The sequence below is a fragment of the Zonotrichia leucophrys genome, chromosome 6 (assembly GCF_028769735.1).
Source record: "Zonotrichia leucophrys gambelii isolate GWCS_2022_RI chromosome 6, RI_Zleu_2.0, whole genome shotgun sequence".
Lineage (NCBI taxonomy): Eukaryota > Metazoa > Chordata > Aves > Passeriformes > Passerellidae > Zonotrichia > Zonotrichia leucophrys.
This window is the reverse complement of record NC_088176.1, coordinates 5,604,816-5,632,532: the sequence shown is the minus strand read 5'-3', so window position 1 is coordinate 5,632,532 and position 27,717 is coordinate 5,604,816. Positions and strand designations below refer to the sequence as shown.

Here is a 27,717-nt window from a genome sequence, read left to right as displayed (position 1 = left end):
TCCACCCGTGAGGTGTGTGGAGTGCTCCTTGCCTTTCCCTTCATGTTTGTTGTGGTGTGAGGGCTCTCCTAAAACCTTTTGTATGCCTTTTGTGCAGGAACGCCATGCTGAAATCTTAGCAGCTGTTGGAAGCACCCAGCCTTGGTCTGGGCCCTGTTCCTGCTGCTATGCAGTAAAATGAGGAGCCAAATGATCTCTCTGGAGTGCTGGATCCATCAGCAGAGGCTGAGCTGTCTCAACACAGCACAAAACTTCCATTTTCCCCTCAGTCCCAGGGATGGAAACAGAGCTGGACCACCAGGAGCAGCTTCTCACACTTGAACTTTTCATGTGGAAGCACTGCTTTGTTTCTCAGGCCCACCAAACTGGCAGAACTGATATCTCTTGCCCAAGATGGCTGTTGAGAGTTATGTTTTTAGGTTCCATGTTCGAAAACCACCTGGGAGGTCTGGAGACACATCTCTCCATGGGGTGACACGTGTTTGTTGCTTGTGTGTGGAGGAAGAGCCACAGGTGTGCTGTGCTGTGGGTGAGGAGCTGTCTGAGAGGAGCAGTCTTGGCAGGCCTGGCCAGGGAGAGGCCTGGAGCCAGCTCCTGACCAGGCACCTCGCTGCTCCTGACAGCAGAGCTGCCAAAAAACCACTGAGGAGTGTGAAATCTGTTTTCTGGGGAAGGAGCTCACACCTGGGGCTAGGAACACAGCTCTCCTTCCCAGTCTTTTGTGGCCAGGGCCCATCACAGTCTGTCTGGACTCGCTGCTGTCCAGCAGGGCCTGTGCCAGTCGCTTCTCCTCCCTCCTGTTTTATCTGGGCTGCAGGGGAAAACTGCCTTAAATTCTTCACTGGGCTCTTTGAGCTTGCTGTGGGAAGTCTCCCTTGTATCTGGCTGCAGTGAGTGTGGTGTGGAGATCAACAGAGTGTGGAAAACTACTGAGAGCTTCTGGGAGGGGACGGTGCACCACTGCTTCACATAATGTGTGCCTGGAGCCCCACGGAGCTCCCAGCTTCTCTCCTGTCTGTGTGTGGTGCCCACAGAGGACAGGCTGGGGATGGATCCTCTCTGACCATGGTTGGCTGAGGGAGGAGCAGCACCAGACATGGATGTGATGATGCAGAGTGTAATCTCCACACTCAATGACAAATAAGACCACAAAAGTTCTCAAAACAGCTCTCCTTGGGTTTGTGTCAGGGTGTTTGTGTCAGGAGAATGGCAGCCAGGGACAGATTATGGCAGCCTGGAAGCTTCTTCACTTCAGCATTCTGCCTGCAGGATGCCAAGAGCTCACTACAGGACACCAGATGATGGCTAATCAAGGATGGACAGGAAAGTAACAGGAGTGCAGTTATGTTGGCCTGCTGGATTTCACATAAAGAAGGGTGCTGGTGTGTCAGGTATCTCAGCTGAGGGTTTTTGGATGTATAGCTCTGCACTGGTCCCTCAGGCATGGCCCTTGGACAAGCCAGGAGGGATGTGGAAGGGGCACTGCCACCTGGAGTACGAGCCCTTGGGCAAGGGGCAAGGGATTGAGCATCAGCTGCTTGGAATTGTGGTTGCCAGAAAAGTCACCACCCTAAATATATTATTTTGTCCTTTTGACCATCACACTCCCAGCCATGCTGGTGCTTTGCAGGCCATCCCAGTGACTGTGTCTCAGCTTCATGGTGGCATTTGAAGGGTCATCCTTCTCAAGGTGTCCTAATCAAGTTGAGAGAATCCTTGGAAGTACCCAACATAAGCATGATTTTGTGCACAAGTCCATCCTGAAATGCTCTAACTCCTTTTCCCAGAGGCATTTATTTCTTGGTTGCACAGGGCTTTGGTTTATGGCAACAGGAGAGAATGAGTCTGACTTTCAACATCTGGTTTTTGGAGGCCTAAGAAACTCCTGTGATTCACAGAGAGGGTTTTCATGATCAATACCTGCTAGTCCCTGAGCAGGGCCAGGGAGGCAGCTCTGCCCTCTGAAGCTTTTTATTCTGTGTAGTGGCTGTTCAAACGTGGCGTTCACTCCTCAGTGGGCACATCCCATGGCACTGGCCAACGTGTGGGGAGAGAAGCTGGAGGAAACCCTGCCAAGAGCTGTGGTTGGAATACAAAAAGTGTAGCCAATCAAGCTACTTATGGGTTTTCTTTAAATCAACAAGGAGCCCGTTTGACACCCTGTCCCTCCAGCTGTCACCTTCTGCATAAACAGGATCTCACCTATGAGTGAGGGGGTTTTTAAGCAGAAAGAAAATGTGGAGGTGGTTACAACATGGATTCAAAACTTTTCCTCCCTGGATCTGCGTTGTGCTGATCCCTTCCTGAAGAAATAAGTATGCCAAGGGCTGCTGTGCCCAGGTGTGCCTCAAGCACGGCTCTGATGGCTTGGGTGCAAGAAGAGCAAGTGTCAAAGCGACGATGCTGTGCTGCTGTGAAGGCTCTGTGCCCTGTTGAGATCTCCATACATGAGGCAGACTCTGAGACAAGCCAGCTTTTTGGGCGGCTTCTTCCCCTGCAGTGGTGCACACACTGCCCTGCTTCAGGGGCTGGCCCCAGGTTTTGAAATGTTAAAAACATTGGTCTTTTATTCCTGTCGCCGCTCAATATTATGGGAAAAGATGTTATCACAGCTAATCCGTGTGGTGTCTCTGGAATTTCTTGGCCTGTGAGGGTTGATGCTGCATTCATGTATTCCATGAATTGGGCACAGGTTTTGCTTCCGACAGCAGGAGATTTTTTCAAGGGCATCCCAATAAGATGAAAGTGTGGTCGCTGACAGAAACCACAGTGTCAGACTACGGTCTTGAGGATGTTTTGAATGGCTCTGTATTTTAATTCTTGATTTCCCCTGGCATTCAGACAACCAGCAATTTATTTGAAATCCTAAGGGGAGAGGAAAAAGAAGGAGAACTGGAGGAAATGCCTTAATTTAATTGATCGGAATATTTTGGAAGTTCACATGTGCTCTATTTAAAAAAAAAAAAAAAAAAGAGATAACTAGAGAATAGAAAAAATACTGTGGAAAATCATACTGAAACTTTAGCATATTTTTTCCTTGTTTGTTTTTTTTGACTTCTAATTATAATCCTAATATGCTGGGAAGGTATAAAGCAATACCTAATGGCTGAAAAAAACAAAAAATGGACATAGGAGCAGTCAACCTGGGGAACTCACTGCTGCAGCCTTTTGGCAGAGAATCCCATTTCTTGTGGGAAGACTTTGAAAAACCCTGGTTACTATCATGATTATAAAGTTTGGGGTTTTGCGTAGGAAGAGTAAGAAAAAGAAAATGAGATCTTGAACGTCAGGATATGATCTATCCTTTGTCTCTTTCCCAGCTCCATATTAAACACTTCAGTAGGCATTTTCAAAGGTTGCTGTGTGAAGTATCAAGCAGAAACAATGACCCAGTGTTGTGATCATGGCTGGGGAACCTTAACCAGTAACTTGCAGCTGCCTGTGTGAGTTATCTGCAAACCACATCAGCATTGTCTTACGTATATCAAAGCTGATCATTTCCTATATTGTTCTAACATACCTGCCCTGCTCTGTTGGGGCTGCAGGAAAACAGGAAAGGAGGAGGGTCTTGGCTGTAAGTGGGTATCTTGTTCTTCCTTTGTGATACCAAAACATTTGTGAATGAGCTTTGACCCTGCAGTAGGCTGAGCTGGTAAGGAAATTCATCATTTTCTGTCCATTCATATTTCATTCACACTGTTTACCTTTTGTTTAAACAAGGAGGTTTTGTTGGTTGTTGTTTTGTTTTTTGCTTTGTGGAACATGATTCACCCATAAGCCCAGACACCAGCCCCTCTTCCCTGTCCTTCCAGCCTTTGGGCAGTGTGAGCTGTGCTGGGGTGTAACAGCAGAGATCACAGAGAGGATTCACTCAGGCTTTAAATGTACAGTCAATAATATTTCTTAAATTCTGTAAAGTGATACACCATCTGCACAGAGGGGCATCCCTTTCTTCAGGTGTCCTAGCTAGACCTCATGTACAGAAGTTCCTACCACAGTGTTCTACCAGGTGTAACAGTCCAGCCATGAAGATCAGGGCTGCATTGCTGACATCCTGACAGCATTCCTTTCCCTTTCAGATTTTGCTGCAGAAAGTTAGCATCTCGTTATTATTCATGCATCCATTCAAACCTGTTTTCTCTCGCTTGTGATCAAAACTTGCTGTTGATGTGCAGCCATTATCACTTTACAGCTGTAACACCTGCAGAGGTGGCAACATGGTAAAGGAAGGTAAATCATAACCAAGCAGTGCACTGCAAAACAGCACAAAAATAAATGTGAAACAGCCCTGTGCGTGAGAGCAGGGGAAAGCTTGCACACAAATGTAGGATCAGATAATCCTGGTTAAATGTACACCACGGTGTAATCAGATTGTGCTGTTGGTTTGTGTTGTTGTAATGGTATTTGCAGTAAGCAGCTTTGCTCAAAAGCCTGGTGTTCCTGCCGAGTGCTGTCCTCTCTCCTCTCTGGGGGTGTTTCTCAGGGTGCTGTGCTGTGTGTGAACAGGGCAGCTCAAGGTTGCTTCCCAGTGCTGGTGTCCCAGAGGACCCAGGAGCCAAGTGAGGCTGGGGAGCTCCACTGCAGAGGAGGAGCTGGTGGCAGGGGAGGCTGTCAGCCCTTTGCTGACCCCAGGCTGGACTGCACATGGGGCAGAGCATGACCCAAAGGTCCCTGACCCCACAGCCCAGGTTTGCTGCAGGCATGTGAACAGCAGTGTCACTTTGGGGTGGCCTTGTGCCCAGGCTGGTGGGCAGGGGCTCTCAGCTGGTATAGCCCTGTTCCCAGTGTGCCTGCCCTGCCCCTGCTGCCCAGCCTGCCCTGGCCACTGACTCACAGGCAGTTCATCTGTGCTAAGCCCCATCTTCTCCTTCACGGAGGGAATGCATAAGGCTGGGTATAACCCCTGCTAATTTAACCCACAGGTCCATATTGCTTGAAATCTGCAGCACGAGCAGGATGCAGGTTTTGTAAGAGCCCCTCAGAGCTCATAGGTGTGAGATGCCATGCAGAGAGGCATCAGCAGCTCCCCTCTGACACGACCCTCTCTATGTCTGACATGCTTTTTTACAGATAATGGTGGTTTTTGGCTTGCCTGAGCAGCCGGGCTGGGCTAACAGCAGCCAGCCCTGTGTGAGACAGATTCCCAATAGCCAGGGCTCAGCAGCTGAATTTGTGAAATAATCCCACCGGCTTTAATCAAGAGAGGAGACTGCGAGAGGCTTGTAAATTCCTACAGCAGAATTCTCATTCACGAAGCAGATCCTGCCTCCAGTGTGCTTATCTCCCTCCCTCTGTGTGCAGAGCCCTTGACGTCAATGGAAGATTCGCTCTTTCGGGGAGAGCAGAAGACTGAGGTCACGCTCCTCCCTGCAAACAGCAGAATTATGTCCCTGGCATTGAGGCGAGAAAGCTCTAGGCTTTTGCACAAAAGCAAAAAAAAAAGACTTGAAACAATGGCATGCATAGAAAAATGAAAAGGTAGAGCAAGTGCAGGAGAAGCGTTTGGAGCTGTATCAGCAGGCGGTGGAAGGATGCCACTCTCGGTTGCATTTAAAAATGAGCTCTTTGGCAGCCATGAATGATGTGCAGGATTTTCATTCATTCATCCCCCTCTCCAGCTCTGGGAAGGGACATCTGTCAGCCCTGAACCCAGGCAGCAGTCAGGCTGCAGCACGCTGTGCTCATAGCCCAGCACATTTGAATCAGCAAGCCAGAGGTTAAACTCCACAGCTCAGCCACCAGTGGCCTCAGTGATATTTATAGATTGCATTACATTTGCTGCAGCTTTTATGATCAAAAGGTACTCCTCATGGCTAAATTATCAGAGGTTAAGTGTGACCAGTTGTAGTTAACCTCATGATGGATGTTGCTGTTTTGATTTTTTTCCTTGTATTTGTGAGGACTGAGCATAGGAGTTTAAGAATCTCTGCAAAAAAAAAAATTAGATTTATTGTTTTTATCAAATTCCATTTATAAAGCTGCTTTTGCTGTAGAAGTGCTTTGCAGAAATTAACATTTTACCTAGCTTAAACTTTGGAATAGTATCCAGCCCATGCAAATTAAACACTGCCATTCCCTTCAAAGAACTGTTTATTTCTTCTCTGCAATAAGGGAAGCGAGTTCCTAACTCCACGGGGAGCTTATCGCTCTGCAGATGAGGTTTGTAACTGCACAGAAATACAGCATGGTTCACCAAGGCCAAAAGGCAGCTGAGGTGACCAAAGCCAGCAGAGGTGTCCTGGCAGGGAGGAGGGATGTCTTCTGCAGGACACTTTCCTCCCAGGGCTGCGAGTCAATCAACATGTGGCTCACGCCACGAAGCCGGCAGCGTAAACGGGGAGTTTGTGTTGCTTTCATCCCGTCTCATGTTCCTGCCGAGGCTGTTATTATTCACCATTTACCTTCTCAAAATATTGAGCCAATTAGAAAAGCAAATCTCTCTTTTGGTGAATGCCCAAGGGTGCAGCTGTAACGATGTGTGTTCTCCGCAAGCCCTAATTGCGGGTGTCGCAGTTGCGCCTGGGAGCGCTGGGCTGAGCAAACCCAAATTCCTGTCTGAGATATTTTACACCTTGGCCAAGCCACACTGAGTGGCTGCTTTTGTCCAGCTTCATGAACAGGCTGGTCAGCTCTGGGATGGGAAAAGCAGCTAGAGGGAAGGAAGGGATGGCTCCTGGGGAACGTCATCCCGGGATGGTCCCAGCTGCTGGATCAGGCTCTGCTGCTCACAAACTGAGCTGCCAGTGCATTTTTTGGGATGGGAGCTGTAATCCTGGCTGGGAGATACAGAGAGGAGTCTCTGGGTTTTTCCCTTGTTGATTGTCAGACAGGTGGGGTGTGAGGGTTATTGATCATAATGCAGACAGGATTACTCCTGTGTGCTGTCAGTTAGATTAGCTGTGGATCTAAGGTGTTGAAATCCTATACTTTTCTTATATTTCCTTTCCTGTGGTGAATTGAGTAGCATCCTCTAAAAGTTTGCATGAATGAGGGTGTGTATGTCAGTTGAGAGATTTCAAGCAAAGGAAGATTTCAGTATGGAAGTCCAAGAAGCTGCTGTAGTTCCTTTTACATGCCAGGATTTCTGCCCCCCCTGCATGATGAGAGCAGGGCTAACTTAGTGAATCCCTTTATTAAACTCATCTGATGGCTCAGGCTGCCTGCCATTAGTGCTGTTTCATACATGATAAGTGGTATTGCTAAGCTTTCTAAAATGAGTATAACAATCTAACTGGTGCCCAATGGGATATCCATCTTGTGGCTGACTACAAGGAATAAATTATACTCTCACACTGATAATTGCTCATGCCTGAGTTCAAGGATTACAGTCCTGCAATGCTGATGATTAGAATTGGTCTCCCTTTTTTGTGCACAGAGGCTCCCTGTGATCCACTTCAGTGACTGCCTCAGCTTCTCCAAATTGATTGCTCTTTGCAAGAGAAGGAAGACACAATTCTGCAAGAGCTTTGCAGGCAGCTAGGACCTGATTTAAATTCTGACTATAACTTCTGATGCCTTCTAGGTAGTTTAAAGAAGCATTCTTGGACATTTTCAATGGTTCTGAAAATGGGGCAGGTCACAGAAAAACAGCATTCACAAAGAAATACCTTCAGAAAATACAGAAGTATTATAAAAAAACCCTGTAAAAGTTCATGTAAAAGTAAGTCTGTTCTGAATGGAAGAAGCAGAAATAACTACGAATTTTTTCTCCCTAAAATAAATTCCCCGAGCTCCTTAACAAGACTGGTGACAAAGCAACGTACGAAGTTCTGCTCTACGCTTCACTGCCTATTTTCTCACCCTCAGCTTAAAAATAACAGCACTGTAGCACCTTCTGTTTTCTCATGACGTCTGCACACTCTTTATGAATAATCTTGAGGGGGAACGCTGTGCTTGATCTCTGATTGGGATTTTCCCGTCTTACCCGGTGTTGACTTAACCCTGCTTCCAAGAAGTCAGGAGTAAAACGCCCATTGATTTCGGAGCGAGCAGATTTTGACTTTTCAGAAATGCTCAGCCATATGTGTTCTCGTTTTGGAAGTATCATGTGGTTGCATTTGGCCCATGTCGTGTTTTAGTCACTCAGAAAGAACACGCAGAGCTCCAGCCTGTCCTCACCTGCCCTCACGACTGCAAGAGCTCAGGGCCTTGGGGAGGTTTTGAGGGCCAAAGGTTCTGCTGTTGTCCTGTTTTGGGGTTTTGCTTGTTTGTTTGTTTTCCTTCCCAAATTTCAAGAAAACATTTCTGTTCTGAGACAAAGGGAATACAAACATTTCTGATGTGCTGTGAAATAAATCCGAGGAGGAAAAATGTTTGAGCTCAGCCTATATGTTTTAATTTGGGAATAAATGGTAACAACATCTCCTATTCTATTCTATTCTATTCTATTCTATTCTATTCTATTCTTTCTTGTGAATAAAGTAATAAAATATAATGTCGTATTTTAAAGGGGGTAAAATAGCTCGGAATCAGAAGTTGAAACACTGTTTTAATCTTACTGAGGACCTTTTGAATTTTCTACATTTAAAAATAAAATCTTATCAGAAGTGACGCATCTGTGAAACATTTACTTTTGGCTGATGGGTGTTTTCTGAGGGAAAAATGTTTCACTGAAAATTTTTTATCAGGCTTTAGGGTTTCTCTTTAGTCTTTAATGTATTAGTCTTTAATGTTTTAGTCTTTAATGTATTTACACCCATCAATATCAAAGGGAGGCTTAGGAAATGCTCTGGGTTTGTGTGATGTGCTGGGAGCTGACTGGGGGCAAGATGAAGGGCTCAGAGTGGAGATGCTGTGGAGCTTTAGGTGGGATGAGCCTGCAGGCAGGGATCAGAGCCCTTTGGGTAAAGGGAGTTTCAGCAGCTGTGAATCAGGGGCACAGCCCATTAAACCTGCTGTCCTCCAGGGGTAACAGCCCCTGGCTGGGTGAACAGACCTGTGTCTGCTTCAGCCTCCTCCTATGATCACACTTTCACAAGGTGTTTACACAGCCCAGCTCTTTGCCTAAAATAACGTGAGAAATCTGTGCTAGAAGAAGGACTTAAAACTAATCCTCCCAGGGTCTGAGGTCAATGTCCTTTCCCCTGGATTGTCTTTCCTGGTGCCATCCCCATCCTCCTGTCTGCTTAGTCATCTGTAAGGTAAGCTGAGCATGGAAGGGAAAGCTCCCCTCAAGAGTGTAAGCAAATTAAGAAGAGAAATGCAATTAATCTGTGTTTTCTCTCACCTTCCTCATGCTGTGTCCTGCTGTCACTGTGTGTTCCCCACTGTAGCCACTGAGGAATTTTCATGGTACAGCTTTTGAGCATGTTTTCTGATCTAGATCTGCTGGTTAAAGGATTTGCTCCTGTCCCCCTCACATGATGATGGCACATACCAGCAAGGTTTCCCATGACTTTGTGGAAAGATAATTGCTGTTCTCATGTCATATGGTTGTTCTGGTTTAAACACACTGGTCTGAGTGATGTGAGTTGGAAGGGGAGTCAGCCTGTGACTTTGAAAATGTGCAAATCACCCAAAAGAAATTTGTCTCAGATGTTTTTATGGTATTTCAGTTGGAGTTCCATGAAAAGTACAAAAAAATAACACTTTGCCTAAAAACAAAGTCCCAAAACAAACAAACCCATAATAAATAAATGCTTGCCAAGAGTCATAAAAATCTTTAACTGTGATTTAATATCCTGTCTCTCTTTGTCTTAGTGGAAAAGGTCATATAGATGAAAGACATCTGCTGTTGTATCTCTCTTGGATTTCAGGACAAGACCAAAGTACTATTCTTGGCTTTTTTTTTTCCCTTTGTGTTTGTGAGCAAATTGCCATAAATTCCTTCTATTCAGTTGTGTCAGCTCCTGAAGAGGTTGAACAGGCCTGTGGCAAGTGATTTCAGATGGAAAATCCCTTGTGTTTTATCCTTCAGAGACTGATGCATGCCTGTTGCAGTCCATTCCTAGAGGCATTTCCCTGAAACCAGGGAAGAGCAGAGCAAAAGGCTCCCAGCCCCTATTCTGAGGGTTGCTTTGAAGAGTAGAAGGGATGTGGGGGGGTAACAGTCCTGTTTGGAACAGGTCAGAGATAGAAGGTGTCCTCAGAGGCTGATAGTCAACAAGAGGTGAAAAGAGGACAAAATTGGAAAATAAAATAAGTCATTAATGCTAGAAATGTTAGAGATGGGCAGAAGACAGAAAGACAAGAAATGTCAGGGTGAAAGTGAGGAGAAACACCTGGTCTGACTTGCTCTTAATTTTTCAATGTTCTTTCCATCATCATGTTTTTATTGAATCTGTTTGAAATGCAGTCAGCTCTGGACAACAGCGCATTTACAGCCCTTGATTGTTCCTGGCAACTTTTAATGTTTTTTCAGTAATACCACCCCATTTTGAAAAATGGGCCTTCCTCAGAAAGCAATTGTGTTGATGAGTGGGAAAGCTGTGACCCTCTGCAGCCACAGGGGATGAAATCCTAACCCTTGCTGAAGGCAGAGGAGCATCCCCAGCGGCAGCAGCGGGTCCAGCGTGTCACGGGGAGTGCTTTTGGCTGCTCTACCCAGCTGCAAACTCTTGGAGATGGGATCTGTGTTCATGTGTTGCCTCGTACAAAGAGGTCCTGAATTTGTTGGCCCCCAGGCAGTGCAGAAAAGCAAATGCTAAGTCGTCCTGTGAGCAGTGGAAGTGATGAAACATCCGTGCCATTGGATGCCGGTGTCTGGTAAAGGGCAAGTGTCAGGCTGCTCTCAGCAGATCTTTTTGCTGCTTGTTCTCTCAGCTGCAGGAAGGTGATGTGCAACCCCTGGACAAGTGACCAGCCCTTTGATGGAGGGGATCCACACCTGTGTGTGTGTTCCTTTCCAGCTTAAAGCAAATTTAAGCATGCTTTTCCTGCAAGCATCTAGCAGCCCTAGTTTTCTTATGTCTTCTGACAATATCAACTGAAAAACTTTTCAAGAAGAATGGGTCTGGTTTTATTTTGGTTTTCTTTTTCCTAATTAAAGCTGAGCATTTAAACTGCCTGTGATAATTTCTTTTCCCAGTTGCACATGTGGAGTGTCTCAACACGACTGTAAAAGTCATGCTAATTTATGTGAGGGCAAAATGAATCTTTAAGCTGGAAAAGCTTTCCCTGTTTTTGTTTGCAAAATGCTTTTATGTCTTTTAAGTAGAGGGCACTGCTGAAAAGCCAAGGTTTGTGTTGGTTTTATTATTTTTATTTATGTACTTTAAAAGCAACTCAGAAATCTTTTCCTTGATAATCTGAAGCCAAGGCAGCAAAGTGCAAATGACTTTGTCATCTACTAATGTGGAAAAGGGGAAACAAAATAGGTGTACCTTCTACTGGGTTTTTTCCTCCCCCAAAATTGTTTTTGTGCCTCTGGGAGATGATTTTTATAATTTAGAACATTGCCTTTCTAGTCATAAAATACAAATAATTTATTTTTATTTTTACTCTCACTGTAAGCACTCTTCCACATCTCCCATGGTATACTCCCATGAAAAACTTCCATACCAGGAAACCTTGGAAAACAGCACTTGCACCAGAAATACTCCGTACTTGCAATTTTGTGCAGAGGGCACTCCTCAGTGCAGGTCCTTATCTCTCCCTCTCACAAGGGGCCTGTTGAAGGGCTTGCTGGAATTGTGGTTCCCCATAAATCAACTGGAGTTGTAGGTGCTGGACTTGAGGCTGTTGGGGTTGAGAACTAATTCTGCTCTTCAGACAGGTTTTAGGGCAACCACAGCCTGCATTTCAAGAGGATTAACTATAGAAAAGCATAGAAAATAACTGAAATCCTAGTAAGACTGGAAATCTAGCCTTTACCTATAAAAAAAAAAAAACATATCTTCATAGTGTGGAAGCACTTGCATGTTTTCTGGAGACAGAGGGAGGTTGTTAAATCCAGTCATTCCATCACAGGTAGAAAGCACAGCCAGGACAATCCTGCTTCCACCTGCTGCCCTGACACCTGTGCCCGGCTGCTGCTGGGGAGGCTGAGGGTGGCTCTGTGCTGTCAAGGTGCAGCAATGTCCCCAGCACCTGGAGAACCTGGGCCAGGAGCCCTGGCCTGCCTGCCTCCCCTTGTTTCTGCATGTTTTTCCCAGAAGCACTGTTTTCAGCTGGGGTCCTGTGTGTGTTGTCATTTCAAATCGTGTTTTGGAATGTTAACTCCATCCAGCTGAAATGATTTCCTTTTTGCCCCCTTGCTGAGAGGGTTTATAAATATCGAGTTACACAGGAAGCAAATTCTCCTGTTATCAGATTGTTCTGTAGTCACTTTTCTTTTCCTCAAAAGCATAATGGTGAACTTTATCAGTGCTCAGTTCTTTGTTTCCTATTAAACACGAGTGATTAAGATGCTGTTTGGCTCTCTGGGAAGAGTTACTGACCTGTTTTGTCTGTAAATGTATCTTCAAATTAGGAGACACCTGAAACTGGTAGGAAGTGGGGATTAATTGGGTTCAAGTTCCACGAGCACAGATTGCAGTTTCCCAGTGGGATGTGGTAAATAGCCGTCACCAAGATAATATTAATTACATTATCTCCCAGAATGGTCCCAGGAGGCGCTAAAATAGCACATGGGCCACTTGGGCTTAGATGCTTAGACACAAAGATCAGTGTTTGCTGCTGTGCTGCTCAGCACTGCGCAGAGCGTGTGGCGTCACTGGGGCAGCTGGGTGAGATAAGGAAGCTGGGATTTTCTGCCCAGCTGCTTGGGGTTTTTCTCTCATGAGTTTGAAAATCAGAATTTTATCTAAAGCAATAGCTGTATTTCTTTCCTCTGCCCTGACATCCGACAAGAAATGATGATAGCAAGCCCTAAAAAATGAGTTTCATAAAACACCTGGACAGAAAGTGCATCTTGCTGCAGAGATTGTGACTTCCTTGTAGATCTGTTCAGCTCTAGAGTGACTCCAAGTGCCACACAAGCAGTACACAGACCTCATTTATCAGAATCACACTCCATGCAATTGGCTTTATACCCAGTCATGCCCCTGGCACTGCATTGCTGTGCTCTGTGCCACCAGCACTGTTACAGGTTGTGTGGCTGCACCCTGGCCACTGCCCCTCCCAAAACTGCAGCTCACTGGCCTTTCAGAAGTCTTCAAAAGCCCCTCTCTTAGTTTTGTCTTGTCAGAAGCCCGCTCTTAGTTTTGCTCAGCAGGAAGGACAGGGGCCATGGGGCATGCAGGGACCGCTGTCTGTCTGGTGCCCATGTGAAGGTCAGACCATCCTCACACTGCAAATGCTGAGCCAGATGCTTCTCTTGGCCCTTGAGGACCATGTTAAGTCTTTTTAGCCTTTGAGGATCCAGCAGCCTTCCTCCCCCAGGTACTGATTAGGGGCAGCAGCAGGAAGCAAGCAAATACACTGATCAATGATGTTGTGTCATGAACTTCTCCACTGGTAATTGAAGTTCAGCAAGCTGGATTCATGTGGGATGGAAGCCTGGCCTTGGAGATGAATGAACTCTGAGCTGATAATCAGACTCTCCTGTCTGGGCTAGAAAAACATGGACCTGGTGGTTTGTTAGGGACATGCTGGCAGACGCTTAAAGGCAGTGATGCTAAAGGCACCATTATAATTAGCTCAGCCAGAGACTGGGCACATAGATTGACTTAAAAAACAGTGTGGCTGTCTGCAGTCATCATGACCCCTGTAGAAAACACTGCTGAAAGAATACTTAGACTTTAGTCACCTAATTCAGGGTTAGGCATCCTTGTTAACAGTGTTATATGTTACCACTGTTAATTAAAGGTATCAGCATGTCCCCTAATGAGGGGGATTACGTGCCACGTAAGAAGTCACATTATGCTTCTCAAAAACTGACTGGTAGGTTGACACTGTGTTTTTTAATATTCAGAAAGTGCCTGTTCCTTGTTTGTGAAGATTAAATTAAACACCAGAGGGGTCCACATGTATTCAGATGAAGGGGAGAGATGTGCCCTACAGTCTCTTTCACAACAGCTCAAAGCTAACATAACCACCTTAAAACAAAGGGAAGCTTTCATCCTTCTTCTTACAGCTACACATGAAAATCTGAATTGCAATGAGATTGAGCAACTGGAAGAAAATAAATAAGTAGACCTCATTCTTCCCTGTGGAAGTTGTTTCAATAGAAAAGTATTAGGCAGCTTCAGAAAATGTCACTAACAGGGTGAAAGTGGTCCCCATGCATTTCCCAGTTTCCTTACTCCTCCCATGATGACAATTTCCACCAAGAGATGCATTGTTGAACCAGGGTTGTGCAGGACAATGAAAGAGGGACATTTTCTGGAGAGGGAAGAAGTACAGATTTTTTTTTTTGCATTTTTTAATATATTCTGGTAATTTTTTTTTCCTGTTGCTCTCTATTTTTCTTCAAAATGAGAGGAAACAAGCGCAGGCTGATTTTTATGGTGCAATTCACACTCCTCTAATTTTAATTTTTTTTTTTTTATTTTTTATGCTTGCATATTCAAATCTCTAGATCTGACTTTTTTATTAAACACAAGCAAACAATGTTTCTTTCCAGAGTGAGCAGGGTAATCTCTGTCTGGGCCCAGAAGGTTCTGGTTTGTGCTGGAGTCAGCAGCAGTTCCCTACAGTGACTTCGTTTGACCTGCGCTGCTCTGACAGGCTGGGGCTGGCAACAATCTCAGCCTCAGCCTTCAAAACATTCCTTTGTAGCCAAGTGTGCTTCTGCTTTCTCTGAAATATCTGGTGTCACTTTTAACAAGAGGGGAAACAGACGTTCGTCACCATTAATTCACTGGACAATTAAGCCGCTGATCTCTGACCTCCTGCCATTATTGCCTTTCAGAACCAGGGTAAAGACCCCACAGATATCTGTTCTCTGTCATTCCCTCAGAGCTGTCCTGGTATTTTATTTACTCTGAGGCTTAGCTCTTGCCCACCACCAGCCAAATGTGTATGCTTTGTAATAAAAATTGCTAATAAGCTGTCCCAGGCAGTGACATTAATCTCCGAGTGACGATAACAGCAAGCAAAGGGAGCAGCTGGCTGTCAGGAAAGCATGTGAGTGGGAATCATACATTTATTTAGATTTATGTACATATTAGAAATGCCCATCCCTGGCTGCAGCAGCTTTTGGTGCTTTGGGCTGCCTTGGGCATCCAGACCAGAGGCAGGGGCTTTCCACTGGGAGGTGTGGGGTTGCTGCATGGTGCTGTTTATTCTTCTTGCTGCATCTTCCAGGCTATGGCAGTACTTGGCTTTTGCTCACTCCTGGAGTCCCTGGTGGTAGGATCTTTGCTGCTCTCAGGGGGGCTGATGGCCCAAATCAATACCTTGCTTTAGTTCTGGCCCCAGGGCTGCAGTGGGAGCCAGTGGAAGTGCAGGGCTGTGTGAGCCATGAGGAAATAGTTAATGCATGCCTGGCACGGAGCTCTGGTTTGTGTTTGTGAAGACAGCCGGGTGGGTGGGTGGGAGAGGCAGCCGAGCTGGGCCAGCTGCTTGCATCATCTGACGCTTACACCATGCAACCTTCAAGCCTCATTTTTCACTCACTGCTTTTGAAGCACTTCATTAGCTAATCAGAGGAACCCTCTGCCTTTGCTCTGCAAGTTCCCTTGTTTTTTGTCTTCTACCTCCTATTTTTTTTCTTTATTTTTTTTTTTTAGTTCTGCTTTTTGTGTTGAGTCCTTCAACTGGTAGCTATAGTAACACCCCTGACTGAGTGACTGTAGTACACTTCTGCAGCCCACTCCCCTCAGGAAGGCTGTGCCACGCTGTCACACACCTGCAATGCCTTGGCACCCCTCCTGTAGGGTTTTCTCCAGACAACAGGGACAGTCTTAGCTCGGGAGCCAGCTCCATCCTGCTCTGTATTTGCAGCTGCAGCCCACAGTATATTGTGGCAGAAGGAATGAGTCACTGGCAGAGCAATCTGTTGCATCAGATAATCACAGATTACCTCCATTAACCCAAATCCCTTCTGTAACCTTTTACAATAATGATCCCCAAAGATGACGCAGACAATACTGCTGCCATCACAGCTTGGGCTGTCAGGGGTTTTGGAAGAGGATGTTTGCTGTGCTTTCAGGGGAGATCTAGCAGCACCATCCACAGAAAGCAGCTGTTGGTACCTTGTTGCTGGACAAGATGATGGGGCCAAGGCCAGGCTTTGTAGCTAAGTGAGGGGGAAGTCTCCCCTAAAGCTGGCCATGTCCTTCTGCATCAGTGCTGTGCACCCTCCTACAGCTTTCCCTGGTATCCACACAGAATCCCCTTCCTCCAAATCAGTGCTTGTGCCCACACCTTTTCCCCTCTGCCAGTCAGTCACTGCAACTGGCAAATGCTTGTTGTAACCAGGCATTTCAGGGAGTTTCACCCCCTCTCCTCATTGCCCTTATGGTGTGTTTGAAGGCTTCTCATATATCTAACGTTTAATTTATGTTTTTTGAATATGTCTGAGAAATTAGTGTGTTGCTTGACCACGGGGAGCAAGGAGAATGGTAGTTGTCTGCTTCTGTGGTGAAGAAAAATGTGTCTGATTCTGATCCCAAATAGAACATGATCTAGTGTGAGACATGTTGCGATGCTGCACTTTCCTTCCTGGCTGACTCTGGAAGCAAAAGGTGTCACAGAAGGGAAATTCCCCTAAAAACATTTTGTCAGTACAACCCATACACATGTACTAAGGAGGTTCCCAGCCTAATTTTCACCATTTTTAACATGTGGATTTCTGAGTTCTTGTCAGAACATCTCAAAGCTTTACCAATTCTACCAATTTGGTGGAACTGATTAATCAGCCAGGTCTAATAAAACAAGCTATTGTTTTAGTCTCAAGCTGTTAATTTTTCATGATGTCTACAAAAATTATTTTCATCAGTCTTGTTGGTAAATTTATTTAGGTGAGGGGAAAAAAACAGAATAGAACATAATTCTTAGAGCCTAGCTATAGACTGCTGATAGGAACACTTGAATTCTCACCTCCCCTCCAGCTGGATCTCCTCCCCACAGCTCAGAAATACTCCTTATGAGACTCAAATGTCAGGAACACAGAGGCTAAGTTATTTTTTTAGATACTGCAGAACTATTTGCAGGAGAAAAAGCCCACACAGCTCTTTGACAGGGACAGACAGAACCCACATGGTTTCCTGCTCAGGGCTGGGTTTTTGCATGTTCTCCCTCTGGAACTGGCATCCTATTTTTCGGGAGAGCTGACCCCCTGGTATTTACCTGTACCAGGGTCAGGTTTCCTTGCAATCCTCCTGCCTGTCTCATGTTGCACGTTGTGCTGTTGTGTTGCTAAATATCAGAACTGCACATTATGGATCAGCAAATCAGCAGAGCTTTTTAGGTTTCTCCTCACTTACCTCTGTATCTAACTAAGATCCAGGAATCCCTGTAAGGTATTTTGGGTTTAGGAGCCAGACCTGAGAGCATTTGGGTTGTGCACCCACAAAGATCATCATCCTGACCATGCACAGGACCACCCCACGTTGCATTTGCAGGTTTGGGTTTGGAGGCATTGGTTGGTATCTTGCATGCATGTTGCTAAACAGGGTAATAAATATATAGAACAGGTCATAAGTTTAAAAGCCATTGCTTAAAGAGGAGTTCCTTCCTGGAAAGATGTTATCAAGCCCTATTCAAGCAGGATTTCTGGAGCAGGGCTTTGCATTCTTCCTTTGGAAAAATGGGAAGGAGGTCTCTTACAGTGTAATTCACAGCTGTGCAAATTAACTCGAGGGAATTGGTAAGAAATGTGGGAATTTAGAGTCACTCAAGCATTCAACTATGGGGAGACCACGTTCCTTGCTTAATTCTTGTGTACTTCAGAGCATGTGACAGTTGAGAACATTTCTGACAAAAGAATCTTCCTTTCAGAGAATGAAGTTTTGTCAAAAATTAAAGGGTTTGCAGGAAAGTGTCTGCTTAAGAGAAAAGATGATTTGCTTTTTCTACCTTCTTATTGACAATATAGAAACATCATCTTAACAAAGTAAAGAATGTCAATTTACCATCCCCATTTTGCTCCAGTGATATCTTAGCACTCTATTTGATATGTTCTATGATAATGTTTTGACGTTAGAGAACTGAGATGACTCAAATGTTATCACAGTGAAATGGTTTCATGTCTTTACATCAGAATTTTGTAGAACTTTGAAATACAGTCTCAGCTGCAGTTGGGAGGAAAGGTCCACTGAGGGATTTAATATTTTCAGCAGGGTGATAACCTTGAATCTCAACAACTCCGTTCAAAAGCTTAGTCTCCCATAGTAATCATTGATATGGGGGTGTTACAATTTGTTTTTATGGTATCAACTCTATTGATGAAGAAAACCTCTCAATAGTCCCCAGACAGTCCCCCAGATGTGTTGAATCAGCCAGAACATGGAAGTGCATTCTAAACCCAGCAAAAATGTGCCAGTAGCCTTGTTTACTTTGAAGTCAAGAATAGGAAATTGAAATTTTGGGCTCTTCTCAATTTTACTGTTTTAGATTATAGCTGGCTTCATTTTTGTTCAATTTACTGTTTGTTTGTTTGTTGTTTTTTAATAGATTGTAAATCTTCCATAGATTTTGCATATTTTGGATTATTTTTGTTCATGATATAAAAGCCAACAATCTCTTTTTGCTCATTTATCAGCTGCAGATAAACACAATGCAGTTAAATACAAGGTATAAGAGAGAGACACCATAATAGACAAACTATAGCTGTTTATGTTGGGGGAAATTAAACTGCATCCAGGGAAATTTGTGACCAGGCAACTCTCTGTTAGCATAGCAGTGAAATGTAAACCCAGTATATGTGAACTGACCCACAAAACCCAAAGAAAACTTGTTCAAATAATCTCAAAAGATGCATTAAAAATATCCAGTGGATGATGTAGGCAGAGCTGTGTGGAGAATGCCACAAACTGAGATGCCTACTTAAGGTTTAGAGCAGAAATTAAAGGCTTGATTTTTAAATTTAGTTAAGTCCTTTCAGTGTGCTCTGACCAGGCATGCAGGTAGCTTGTGCAGACTCCTTTATATTCCTAGGGGAGTAACAAAATGGCCTTGACATATGATAGTAAAGCCCTGAGGATCAGTCTTCAAAGACTAATCCCTTAGCTTTCTCTGTCCCTTCAGGGCAGTAGATGTTACTAAAGCATATTATTATTATTATACTTAACATAAAAAATGTGCTGTTAAAGTCATGTTTCAGCCTCTTATCAGTATTTGCAGTATTAACCTGACCTCTTCTTTAAATCATAGGCAGATACTCCTGCAGTAAGTGTTTATCAACACTGACTTCTGTAAGCCAAGGTTAATGGTGCTTTAGATGCCAGTTGTATATAAAATATTTTGCCCTCAGATTGCAAAGCCAGCCTGACTCTTACATGTTCTCCCTCTGGAACTGGCATCATATTTTTGCTTGTGCTTTTGCTTGTGAAATTCCCAGCAATGTGGTTCTGGAGGCTTGCACAGAAACACATCTGCTCTTCATTCCCAAGAAGCAGTGAGGTGTTTGACACAGTGGTTGTCAGGCTTAGGTATTTGTAGCAGCATTTTGAGCAAATGTGCTGTGGCAGCAGGGGAGATGGGCACAAAACCCTTATCATGGTCTGTGACTCTCCAGAGCCGCGCTCATCAAAAAAGGCTGCGGGAGATAAAACCAGATTAGCGTCGATAAGAGGGGCTGTGTAACAGGATTCTCTTCTGAGGGCCTGCAGTGGACTTTTTATTGTATCTGATAAAAGAGACTGGTTTGCAGAGGCTCTGCACCCCATGGTGGACACCCACCTGCTCTTGGAAATCCAGCCCTCATACTCATGGCATTTTCCTTGGGCTGACAGGAGGGGATTCATAAAGAGGTTCTTGACAGCTTTGTAAGTGCTGTAAGCACAGGTTAAATCAGGAGCATCATCTAAGATCTTTTCAGAATAAACCAGGGTTCCTGGGGTTTTATCCCCAGAGGAGAGAGGCAGGATGAAGGGCAGAGAGCAAGCAGTCTTTTATTCTTTAAAAACAAGCTGGTTTTATTTGCTAGTACAGCTGAGCGTAGGTGGAACTAATAGGAAAGAAGAATAGTGAACCTGGGAGAACTTCCACATGAAACAGGTCTAATAAGGGTGAAACTGTTCGCCTCAGAGGCTGAATGTATTAGACATGAAAAATTCCTAGGGGAAAATGATGGGCTGGTAAGTTTTATTCATGCTGTCTCATTAGGACAAGGCGCTCTAGGAAAACAAGATTAAAATTAGTATTCTTTTCCTTCACAAATACACAGTTAATCTTTGGTGTTCACACCCACATGAGACATGAGGGCATTCAGCAGTGCAGGGCGTTTACCAGGATCATAAGAACAGCCTGATTCTAAGTAGCACAGATGCTAAAAAAGAAGAAGAAATTGATTGGAAGCCATACACCTTCATGTTTTGTTAGCTATATCTAATTAACAGAATATGGAACAAATTTAATGTTTTTCAAGTACTTCAGAAACAGCTTTCCAGGATCTTCCTCTGAAGCTGCCTGCAGTCCATCCTGTACTGGCAGACCTTACTCTAATATGGCAATTCCATATAGAGCACATAGCTTCAAACACCTCCCTGGGACAGAGCAGAGAAAGGGTTGCAAGAGAAAGAAGAGAAGAAACATGAACATCTTGTGAGTGGAAACAGGACACTAACCATGATTTTTCTGACTTTTATTTTTTTTGGAGGTTTTTTTCACTGTGTAATCAAGGCCTTGCATTCTGAGGCTACAGAGCTCTCTGCTGTTGTTGGGGAGGCCCTGGGTGACAACCCAGGTACTGTTGTGAAGGGGAAGATGGAAGCTGGAGTCATCCTCCCGTGATCTGTGGGTAAACTAGATTGCAGTTAATACAATTGCATTAAATACTTGGCTGTCTTGGATTAGCCAGGCCTGGCAGCAGGGGATGTGCTGCTGCCTTATCAACTTGGCCAAGAACAGAGCAGCAGTATGAAGCCAGATTGTTCATCCTTAAAATCCACCTTGCATGGTGGCATGAGGCACAAATGGAATATGCTACGGGTGTGGTGCTGGAATAAAATTCATCCAACAATATATTGTACTCTGTGTTGTAAATAATATTCAATCATCTGAGCATGAGCATGGCTTGGTGCTGTCTTTAGCAGAATTAACAGGCTCAAAGCCTTCAAATGCTTCTTCAGCATTATCTTCTTCTGTCCTCTGTCTCTGATTTCTCATTTAATTTTGACTTAATATCTCACTGGCTTAATAATATGCAGGTGTTTTCCTGTCTCCTCTTGGTGTTAGGAGAATAAGTATATCCTGAATAATGGAGAGGAAAAAAAGGTAGGCACTTTAGATAAGGGTAACTCCTGCTGGCAGATGTTTTACATGTGTGCCTCTGGTTATGTCTCTCTCCTCACAAGCAGAGATCAGAGCTAGATTTGCCATGCAGCATCACAAGATGATGTGAAAAGTGCCATGTATTTTTCAGTAGATAGGATGTAGAGCAAATGCTTTTGTTTCCTGCAGGACTGGTTGACATGTTAGAGAATTAGCTTCAGCCCTCAGTTTGCAAATGCTGAGTTGTTGAGTGCAGGCAAGGCAGCGGGGCTGAGCTCTCGTGCTGCTGCTGGCAGCTCACCTTTGGTTGTCAGCAGCACAGCAAAATTTTAAAGCAGTCAAACCCTCCAACACTGCTTGATGGAACTTAGATTTTAAACATGGCCTGTCTGTCAAGTCCTGCCCTGAGAGCTGCCTTGAAGAGTGCAAATCCTCCTGTATGGAATAGAGGGTGCAAAGGCAGCAGTCGAGGCAACGTGTGAAAAGCTTCCCTCTGCAACCTGCACCATGACCTGCTCAGAGAAACCTCCCCTTTTAGCTTTTAGCTTTGCCAGACAATTTACTGTGTGTCTCAGCTGTCTCAGTGCATTATGTCCTTCAAACCCCCCCAGAGTTAACGTTTGGAGGCAGCAAACACTGCTGGCTCCACGAGAAGAGCTGGGAGCGGAAAGGTCAGGTCGATTAAAGCACTTGATCAGAATCTTTAACATAAAGACGTCACAAGCAAAGCAGGAACGCTGCTTCACGCTCAGCTAAGAGCAAATGATTCATCAGGCAAGGCTGCTTATTTTTGGAGGATAGCCACAAAAGAGAAGGGAACATGCTGGCTGTATTGATCACGGTTGTAACGGGGGGCCACAGAGCCCTTCCCTGGTTTTGATGGGAATTTAATGTCAGGAATACATCATTCCATGTAAATACATCGATACATATTTTACATTGAATGGATTTTAAAGATGTTCTGGCCCAGCTTAGCAGGATCATATCACCTCTGCACAAATCTCAGAGCTGTCATTTAGAGCAAAGGGCTATTCTGCAGTATTCTGTGTTGCTTGGTGCTGCTAAAGATGGAGCCTTTTGGGGAGGACTTCTGTAAAGGTGGCTGGAGAAGCAGGTGTGCTCTGGAATCTCTAGTGCTTACAGGGTAGATCTTCAGTGGGTGAAGATGTACCAGTGTTGAGCAGATTAGCCTAAAGGATGGTTTCACCTGGCTGACCCCCACTGCCTCCTGTGTCCAAAAGTGTTTGAAAATGCATCCCTTGAGCAGAGAGCTCCTGCTTGCCCCAAGCAGCATCTCTGTCTGACCCTTGGCAGGGGCAGAGGTGCTGCAGTGGCAACAGCCAGAAATGAGGGGCACAGAAATGAGGGTCACAGAAATGAGGTTTAGGTAGGAAAAGGTTTTTCACCCAGAGGGTGGCAGAGCACTGGAACAGGCTCCCCAGGGAAGGGCTCACAGCACCAAACCTATCTGAGTTCAAAACACATTTGGACAGCACTCTCAGGCACAGGTGTGTTTCTTGAGGTGTCCTGTGCAGGGCCAGGAGCTGGACTCAATTACCTTGATGGGTTCTTTTCAACTCAGTGTATTGTAGGATTCTGTGATTCTAAGATAGATAAGTGTGAGGAAAACACAAAGAGAAGAAAAGTTCAGGGAAGAATGGTTCAGAGAAGAAAATGCAGCCATAGAGAACAACTGGAAGAGAAGGAAGCGGGAATTCCTGGTGGAAGGATCATTTTCCCAGAGGAGTATGTGAAGGGAGGGTGTAGGGACAGAACTGTAAGTACAGTGTGATGAGGCATAAGGGCAGGAGCACAAAGGAAAATGCCCCTGGAAGAGGAGGAAAGGAGGAGCAAGTGGAGGTGGCAGCCTGGCGTGCAGGAGCCACTGTGCAGGATGGCAGGAGTGGGCTTCTGGGGACATGAACACCAGTGAAGACTCTTAGGGTTGCTGAATCCAGCCCCTTGTGGCCACTGGCAGCCAGGGCAGAGCCATCTGGGAGCAGATGTGCTCCACAAGTTGGTGAACAGATGATCACAGAGCTCACCCCAGCCCACAAAGTGCTTAACAGCACTTTGTAGTTCACCTAAGGCCCTCAGCATGCAGGACCAAGAGAGCAGGACAAGCTCTATGATGCTGTGGGCAGAGAGATGGGGAGGAAATGACTTCAGCAGCAGTGGCTGGGATGCACTGATGGGGGGTTTGAAGCAGAGTTCATGACGGACCCAAGGGGTATGTCTATGTTGCAGAATGCTGTGTGGTGGGAGGCAGTCACAGCTCTCTGTGCTTTCCGCAGTCTGATTCCTGGAAAGGATAGCAGGGCTGTGCTCCTGAAAGTCCAAACAAGCTGGTTCCTGCAGGGCCAGTGCAGACATCTCAGGTCTACATTGCATGCTGCAGAAATATAATCAGCTCCTGTCAATAAGGAGTTTAAAATAATTCAAGGCAGACTCTATGATGGCAAAACCTTTGGCCATCAGAAGCAAAGGAATAAAAGGTGAGATTCAAAAGAAGCTTTCCTGTGCCAAAGATGACAGTGTGATCAGAAATGCCCCACAGAGAGCAATACTTGTGATTTTTTTCCAAGGCTCCTGTTTTCTCTCTGGTGGTCTGCTACTTCTTGAGTCAGTGCTCTCCTAATTTAGCCTGTAATGTCATGCAGGACCCAAGACACTCTCAATCTGCAATTGTGACTCTACCAACCCCTCTACAGAATTAACTCAGCTCTGAATTAGTCATTCAGCATGCCAGTGCATGCAAAATAGACTCAAGTGGATCCGATTTTGTGTGCAGGGACTGAATTGCAGTAAATACAGGGGCTCAGAGAATCCCAGTCTGCATCTGGGCTCTCATGTCCACAGGGATTCTCCTCCTCCATTGGCTGCACAGCCTCTCCAAGCAGAACAGAAAGAAGAACCAATAAGTGATTTTTTTCCTCATGAAGCTATTAATTTTGTCAGAGAGTTGTCCTGTGGTAGCAGCAGTGACCAGAGTGTGTAAGAGCAGCAGTAGTGCCATGGCAGGATGGGAGAAGATGGCAGGAATTGAATTCAGATCTTCTTTTCAGCACTTTTTTGGGATAGAATCAAGGCTTGTCCCAAAAACAGAAGGGGGATATATCTGTGTTGAAAAGGTGTGAACTGTAATTTTACAAGATGGTTTGACTTGTGTGAAATGGCTCTTGACTGGGAAGAGGTGATGCTGTCATCTCAGCTGGACCTGGTGGGCAGCAAGTCCACTGACTTTTAGGGAGCTGATCTGGCAGATTCCACCCCCTTGGTCTGTTTTCAGTTCAAACAAGTTGAGATTTGATCTGTATCATAGAATCATAGAATGGTTTGGCTTAGAAGGGACCTTAAAGGCCATCTAGTTGCAAACCTTCTGCCATGAGCAGGGATCTCTTTTGCTAGACCAGATTGCTCAGAGCCCCATTCAGCCTTACCTTGAACACTTCCAGGGATCTGTTGTACATCAACCCACAGTGTCTCAGCTTTAATCATCAATGGTATCCATAAGAACTGTGACTGGGCAGGTAAACTCTAGGTGTAACTATGTCCCCAAAGCCATCTAATCCTGGTATTTCTCTCTCTGCAGGGGGTGGAGGGAAACGCAAAGGCAAAAGCAAAAAGTGGAAGGAAATCCTGAAATTCCCTCACATTAGCCAGTGTGAAGATCTCCGAAGAACAATAGGTAAGAGCTTTTCCCTTCTTTGGAAGCACAGCATAAATAAAAGATTCTATCAGAACTGGCTCATTAGAATGGCATTAAAGCTGCTCATCATTACAGGGAGTCAGTTTACAGGTGGGCATGCAATGCACGTTCCTCCCGTGGTGCTGCCATGCAAAAAATGCTGATTTTCTGTTCCTGAAGGGGTTGTGGACCAGACAGAGAGGCTGGAATGCTGCACTGGCAGGGCAGGGCATGGGGCTGGCAGCTTCCAGGCCCTTTGTGTTCCATGCACAGGTTCCAGTACCCAAAGGGGTTTCACAGCTGGACAACACCTGGCATGTGGGGCAGGGGCTTTTCCTCTGTCCCTGCCAGTGTGGCTGTAAAAACACATTCAGAAAGGAATCCCCTCATCACATCCTGCATTCCCTTCTAGTAAGTATCTCCTTATCTGGAAGGAAATGAGCCTTTCTGACTGTAAGTTAGTGTTAATTATAGTGTGGATATGATGCTTGAAGCAGCAGCCAGGCTTCTGCCAGGCAGGTTTGCTCAGCAGCACCATCCCCTATTCAACTTAATGGAGCAAAAAACTTATTTTAACTTAATTTGTTTTATTCATGTGGGCCAAATGCTGCAGATTTGGCAGGGAGCTTGCAGTGTCCATTTTCACAGCCCTGCATTTCTCCTGCTCACACATGCCAAATTTCAGCATTCCTTTGACTGCTGCCTTGGCAGACAAGGCCAGTAGCTATCTCCTTCTGCATTCTCCCCTGGAAAGCCCAGGATTACTGGTCTCACCACAAGAGGTTAACTTCAGCATTTGAGGCTTCTTTTGTCCCCTGCACATAAAATCCAGCCACTGGCAAGAAATGAATGAAAGGCAAGAATCTGTAACAACTGAGATAACGGGCAGCATAATTTGTCTAACTTGGGTGAGCTCCTGGGGTCTGAGTGACAGTGCCCTGGCACTATTTACATTAGAAATCCACAGCATGTTTATGCAGAGGAAATATGTGGAATGTTTGGAAGACTCTTTTCATGGTCTCCTTCAGTAAAATTTTCTTCCTTTGCCTTCTGTGGTAGCTAAAGGGAGGTAAAGAAAAGAGGAGAAGCAGGAGAATAGAGTGTAGGGTTTCCCCAGTTGACAAACATGCAAAGCCTGACCAATTTCTGAAGGTACAGAACCTGCTGGAAGCAAACCTGACTTAATATGTTGTAATTTGCAAAGGCAATTCTCCCCATTGTTCTGTCAGCCTTGGTTTCCAAAGGGGAAAATGGCTCCGCATAAAATGTTCTCTCTTTACAAAGGTCTACTATCTAGATTACTAAATAGTCTTTAAAAAATTAAGTCTGCCAATTATTTCTGTTTCTGAAATGCTATTTCTGGCATTTTTGTGTGTGTCAGCTTCACCCTAATGTAATTTGTTTTGCATTTTTTCAGTGAATGATTTGGTGATGTAACCAGGCCAGAGCTGTTGTGGGATCTCTGGGCCGATTTGGTTTCAGTCATTACAGTGATTACCTGTTAGCTGGGAATTTTAGCCCCTGCCTTTTCTACAGTGGGAAATAAGGTCTAAATCCTGGTTCTGTAACTCTGGTTTTTGCTGAGTTGAGCTGGATGTAATTACACAAGGAATAAGGCACTGCTCAGCCTGAATAATGTTATCTGTCCTTGCTGGCTCTGCCATTTTCAGTGAATCTCTGAAGCTGAAACATCCCAGATAAACAGTTGTCTGAACCTCTCCTGGCTCATGCAGGGTGTCTGATACATCTTGGGTAGCATTAAGTCCTTTTCATGTGTGTGCTCAGGCTGGATCCATTGCAGATCCCTTTACTGGGCTCTGTGCTCCCTGGGCGCCCAGGAACAAGCACTGCTCATTGCAATCTGGCCTTAAATGGCTTCTTTTCCTGCCTCTGCTGAGGAAGAACAATTTCCCTGGCTTTAGTCTGTTCTTATTTTGTTATTTTCTGCAAGTCCTTTAAAAGGATCTCAGGATTTCAGACTAATGTCTTCACAGGTATAGGGAATGTACTGGAACATCTTTCCTGGTCCTTCAGCTGCTGTGGGACATGCAGGGGATTCAATGTCTTGGGATGTCTGCACTTCAGCCCATACCCTAACAATTTTTTACCTTTCTAGTTCAGAAATAGAGAGCCCAGAAAGGCTTTTTCCTCCAAGGCTGTGTTGGATGGGGCTTTTAGTGGAAGGTCTTTTAGGGGGATTGGAACTTGATGGTCTTTCCAACCTTCCAAACCATGGTTCTAAACTTTATACAAGGGAGAGGCTACAGCCTAATTGAATTTGTTTAGAGATCAGGACAAATACAGGCAGGTTCTGCTCGTCTCAGACCTCTTTGCTGCCTGACCTCCTCCCAGCATTTTCCATCAGACAGAGTCTTGCCACTTAGGTTAAAAAAAATAAAATCACAGCAAGTCTTGGAGGGTTGGATGAGCTGGAGCACTAGGCTGTTGAGGTTTTGTTGTATTCCTCTCTTCTGGATGCTTCCCAAGAGCCTCCAGGGAAAGGCAGGAGGCAGGAATGGGATGGACTTTTTGATTTAGAGCAGTCATGGACTGCACAGCTTAGTTTAATGTAGCCATAAGCAATAGGTGGAAAATGCTGCTGTTGAAGTTGGGGCAGTACAGCCTACATGTGTGTGTAGGTGCCCACATTTTGGTGTAAAAACGTGTGTGCTTTTGCACCCCGCTAAGATGTACTGAAAAGAGTCTGTGTCTTAAAAAAAATACTGTAGTGTGAAAAGAAATCTGTGAAAAACAGGAAGGCTGAAATAAAC

The 27,717-nt window shown here is 45.0% G+C and overlaps 1 protein-coding gene across 1 annotated transcript in view; it reads left to right on the top strand.

The window, feature by feature from the left end:
- GRK5 (G protein-coupled receptor kinase 5) overlaps positions 1 to 27,717 on the top strand; it is a 153,248-nt gene that overhangs the window by 36,924 nt on the left and 88,607 nt on the right. The window contains exon 2 of the mRNA XM_064716289.1: positions 24,851 to 24,946. Within this exon, the coding sequence (XP_064572359.1) occupies positions 24,851 to 24,946 (96 nt within the window). The remainder of the gene's footprint in view (positions 1 to 24,850; positions 24,947 to 27,717) is intronic.